The sequence below is a fragment of the Microtus ochrogaster genome, chromosome 2 (assembly GCF_000317375.1).
Source record: "Microtus ochrogaster isolate Prairie Vole_2 chromosome 2, MicOch1.0, whole genome shotgun sequence".
NCBI classification, from domain to species: Eukaryota; Metazoa; Chordata; class Mammalia; order Rodentia; family Cricetidae; genus Microtus; species Microtus ochrogaster.
In genome coordinates, this window is record NC_022010.1 from 32509459 (window position 1) to 32513356 (window position 3898).

At 47.0% G+C, this 3898-nt stretch overlaps 1 protein-coding gene across 1 annotated transcript; it reads right to left on the minus strand.

Moving 5' to 3' along the window:
• Positions 1 to 1319: 1319 nt before the first annotated feature.
• On the minus strand, positions 1320 to 2646 carry Crygs (crystallin gamma S). The gene is made up of 2 exons (XM_026788447.1): positions 2189 to 2646; positions 1320 to 1682 (listed from the first exon to the last, which is right to left on the minus strand). The coding sequence occupies exons 1-2, from the start codon at positions 2507 to 2509 to the stop codon at positions 1410 to 1412; spliced, it is 594 nt and encodes a 197-aa protein (XP_026644248.1). The 5' UTR covers positions 2510 to 2646; the 3' UTR covers positions 1320 to 1409.
• Between the last annotated feature and the right edge of the window lie 1252 nt (positions 2647 to 3898).

Below are 3898 nucleotides of genomic sequence, written 5' to 3' on the forward strand. Positions count from 1 at the left end.
TGCAGCTTCCCACCCTTTCTCCTCGGTGTGTGTCTCCCTGACTCTCTCCCACCATTCTCAAAGTCCTCAATGACTAAATGAAAGAAAGGGGAACACAACAAAATAAATTCTAGGTTTGCAGTATGCATTGGAATTTAGCGTTCTCATGTGTCATCATGGGTGAAAGACTAGAGAAGACATGAGCTTTGCCCTTGAAGGGATTACTTTTACCCTTCATTAATTCTAAAACTCGAGTGCAAATACATATAAGAACCTGAGACAGTTCCCATGGTAGTGATACACCCACCACACTGCCTTCTGGCTCCCAGAAAGGACCGGGCAACATTCTGGCCCTGCCTATCCAACTCGGGGTCACTCTTTCCCTCATCCTGGGCCCTCCAAGGCCTTGACCCATCCCAGCCAGCTGAATGTGAACTCGGCCCATTGAACCTGATGCCCAATTCAACTGGATAACGAACCACGACAGTGACGGAATTCCTGAAACATGCTGTCTCTTTTAAGGACAGGTGCTTTCAGCATTTCCCCAAGCTCTCAGATGCCTTCCGATGCTCTTAGTGATTCCATGTCCTCATCAGGGTGAACTACATGAAGCCTTAGGGGGTTACTCAGAGCGTAAAGACTCCGCTTAACTCCCTTTCAAATACAGCCACAGAGTAGGGACAAAGTGCCACGTGTCCTTTCCACTGCAAGCTCGGCACATCTGGATCCCAAGTGAGGGACACGGGATCACAGGTAGCTTGACTACTTCCAAGTAATACCCTGGGTTGCGTTCTTGTTCTCAATAGGGCTCTTGTCTCCCGAGAGCGCTCGCAGTGGAGCCCCACTTCTCCCACCTTTTACATCTTTGGGGATCCTGTATTCACACTGCACACTGATCCCCAGCTGCTATGAGTTGAATGACTGAGCTGGCTCCGAGGGCTTTCAGAGCATAACCATCCTAAAGAAATTCTACTTCTGCTACTCTCTGCGTGGCAAGCGTGTTCCATTTGAAACCTCTTCTGACGTGTAAATTCGCTTACTTGTATAGACAGAGCACTACACTTATAGAGCAGGTTGGGAAGAATCAGATCGTTAGTATAGGCACTCTATACATGGCGGCTCAGATAATTTTTCTTGAATTAATGCAAAACACAAGCAGAAGGAGCCATTCCGTGTGAGTGTGATTTCCCAGCCTTCAGTGTGCTCTCATCTGGTTTTGCACAAAAGTCTAGACTAGCTATCTGATAGCTGAACTGTTCTGTGTAACTGCCCACTGTGTGGGGTTCTAGATTGTTGGTCCCGAAACAAAATTAAAAGGCACTATAGTCAGCAGTGGGATGCATTCCAATTCTTTTATTTATGATGCCTATTTGGACACGAGCCAGCCAGCCTTCGGCCCCCAGGGAGGACTCTGTGACCTGCTCATGCCATCACTCGGTGATGCGGCGGAGTGACTGGACGGCAGGGGAGGTCGCACCCCAATCGATGGGCTTCCGGTATTCCTTCTTGTCCAGAAGATACTGTCTGCCACGGTAGTTGGGGAGCTCATAGAAAATCCAGGTGCCTTCTAGAACCTTACAGGAGTGAACCTCTCGCATCCGAAACTGCTCCATGGTGGAAGGGCAATCTTCTGTGGTTTCATGCATCTGGCCATTAAAATCGCCCTTTTCAAAGAGCTGAATCTTATACTGACCTCCACTCGCCTGGAAAACAGCGACAAAAAAGAAATAAACAGCCATTATTATAGAAATCGTTAGCACTTCGGGAACTCAGAGAACAGCATGGTTCACAGCCTATCACCCTGAAAGCAGGGTCATCAGAACTGTTTCTACTTTAAAAGGTTGATTTTATTAAGAAAAGTATAAGTTTTATAAACATATATGAGGCAGAAAGAGAGTCATAGAACAATTAGTATTTAGTCTGCACCTGATCTGATTTCAGCCAAAAAGGTTGGGAAGGGAGGTCATTTAGTCTAGTGATGAAGTAAACTAAGATTTTCATCCAGTCAACAAAGCCTAACTACCAGAGAATAAGTAGTAAAGCTTAGGAAAAGATGTGTGGGAAGAGGGGCTGGAGAGATGGCTCAGCAGTTACTGGTCTCTGAAGGCACCTGCACGCAAATGTGTGTGGTGTGTGTGTGTGAGTTAAAACCTTAAAAAAGAGAGAAAAGATGTGGGGTTGTGGCCACACAGCAAGCTCCCTGACTCACCAAGTGAATAGCTCTGCACGAGCCCAGGCGGTCATTGAGGCCCATCCAACGCTGGTACTCAGGATACTCGCCCTGAGGTAGGATGTACACGTGCCCAGCGAAGTTGGGCCTCTCATACACAGCCCACGTGCCTCCTTCCACTCGGATGGAGTTGCAGCGACTTAGGTAGGAGTAGAAGTCGGCACAGTCACACTCGCAGTCATAGCGGCGGCCTTGAAAATGTTTGTCTTCGTAGAAACTGATCTGAAGCACAGAGCAAGCAGAGAGCTGAGGAACTGGGCGACGTTGCGCACGCACAGATGAAAGAAAGCTCGCGCTCATATAGGGACGGCATTCCCTTCTACTGTGAAGAAAATCACACACTTCCACTTTACCTCACATTTGGCTTCTGGCAATTTCGTCAACAAATGAGATCAGGTCTTTCTTAAAATGGAGCGCAATGAAAGGATGTTCTAATAGAAGCCAGTAGTCGCCGACTGAGCTGCGGGTTTAAATTCCTTCAGCCCTCTATTCAGACTGCGAAGTGCTGATGCTGATGTAACGGAGACCTTAGAGTTTTGATGTTTGAAATAGGGGACACCAGACCCTCTGGGGGGTTCATCAATCGTTTCTAAATATCACCGTGAAACCCCCGAAATAGACACCTCCTAGCCCTTGTTGCACAGTAATTCCACGCTCAGAAAAACTGCTAGGTTGTACGGAAATGAGAGTTGCGGTTGAGGTGGTTCCTTTCTTGGCATTGTGCCGCCACCTTGTGGTTGATTTGATTTATTGACAACAGAAAAGCGCTGTCAATAAAGGAGCAGGGGCCCCGTCTTGCGTTTTTGAGTAAAGGGCGAGTAGTTTCCTAAAAGCAAAGGAAAGGGGACAAGACCCGTTCAAAAAAAGAAAATATGCGAAGAGAACAGCCCGTCATGGGAACTAGTGCATAATGAGTGTAGTAGACCTGGCTGGCGCCCGGAAAGACCAAGATCTAGGAGACGCGGGTAGCTCCAACAGCAAAGCACTCTGGGGTCAGACCTTGGCGACTCCTTAGATGGAGAGAACGGACATCCGCAAAGGGCACAGGATCCTTTCTCTTTCCTCCTGTGACTCTTCCCGAGGTGACATGCCCGAGCTGTTCTATTCTGCCTTGATCTTTCCTGTCCCAAGTCTCTCCCTCTATTTCCTGTTCCCTACTTTTTTTCCCCTTTCCCATTTAAAAACAAAACATGTGTTTCATTTCCTCCTCTTCAAATTTTTCGGCTCCCTCTCTCATTTGAGCATAGCAGATTTATAGATATATGGTAACTGTGTACAGATGAGAGAGAAAAATTTCAGCACAGCTTACTAGCTACGTGACTTCCTTCAGGGGTCAGGGTAAAAATGTGTCCTACAGAAGGGTGCTCTGAGGGTAAAATGGAAATAATGGTAGTCAAGTACAAAGTTTAATATTTGACTCAAAATTGCCAATGGGGGGAAAGGGCTCATGGGAACGCACCCCTGCCTGAGAAGCTATAGGCAATCAAAGGTTGCTGGGAGAGCGAGTCACATTCCCCGATGGTACAGACACTCCAAGTCAGTCGTTCTCAATCTTCCTAATGCTATGACTTTGATCCAGTTCATGCTGGGGTGACCCCCAACCATAAAATTATGTTCGCTGCTACTTCATAGCTGTAATTTTGCTACTGCTATGAATTGTAATGTAAATATCCAATCCACAATGGGGTT

Bases quoted from the DNA above. Each gene is read 5' to 3' on its own strand.
- Crygs (XM_026788447.1), bottom strand. From the start codon at position 2,509: ATGAGCGCGAGCTTTCTTTCATCTGTGCGTGCGCAACGTCGCCCAGTT. The intron at 1,683-2,188 runs GTGAGTCAGGGA...GCTGTTTTCCAG, and splicing joins CGTGCAGAGCTATTCACTTG to GCGAGTGGAGGTCAGTATAA.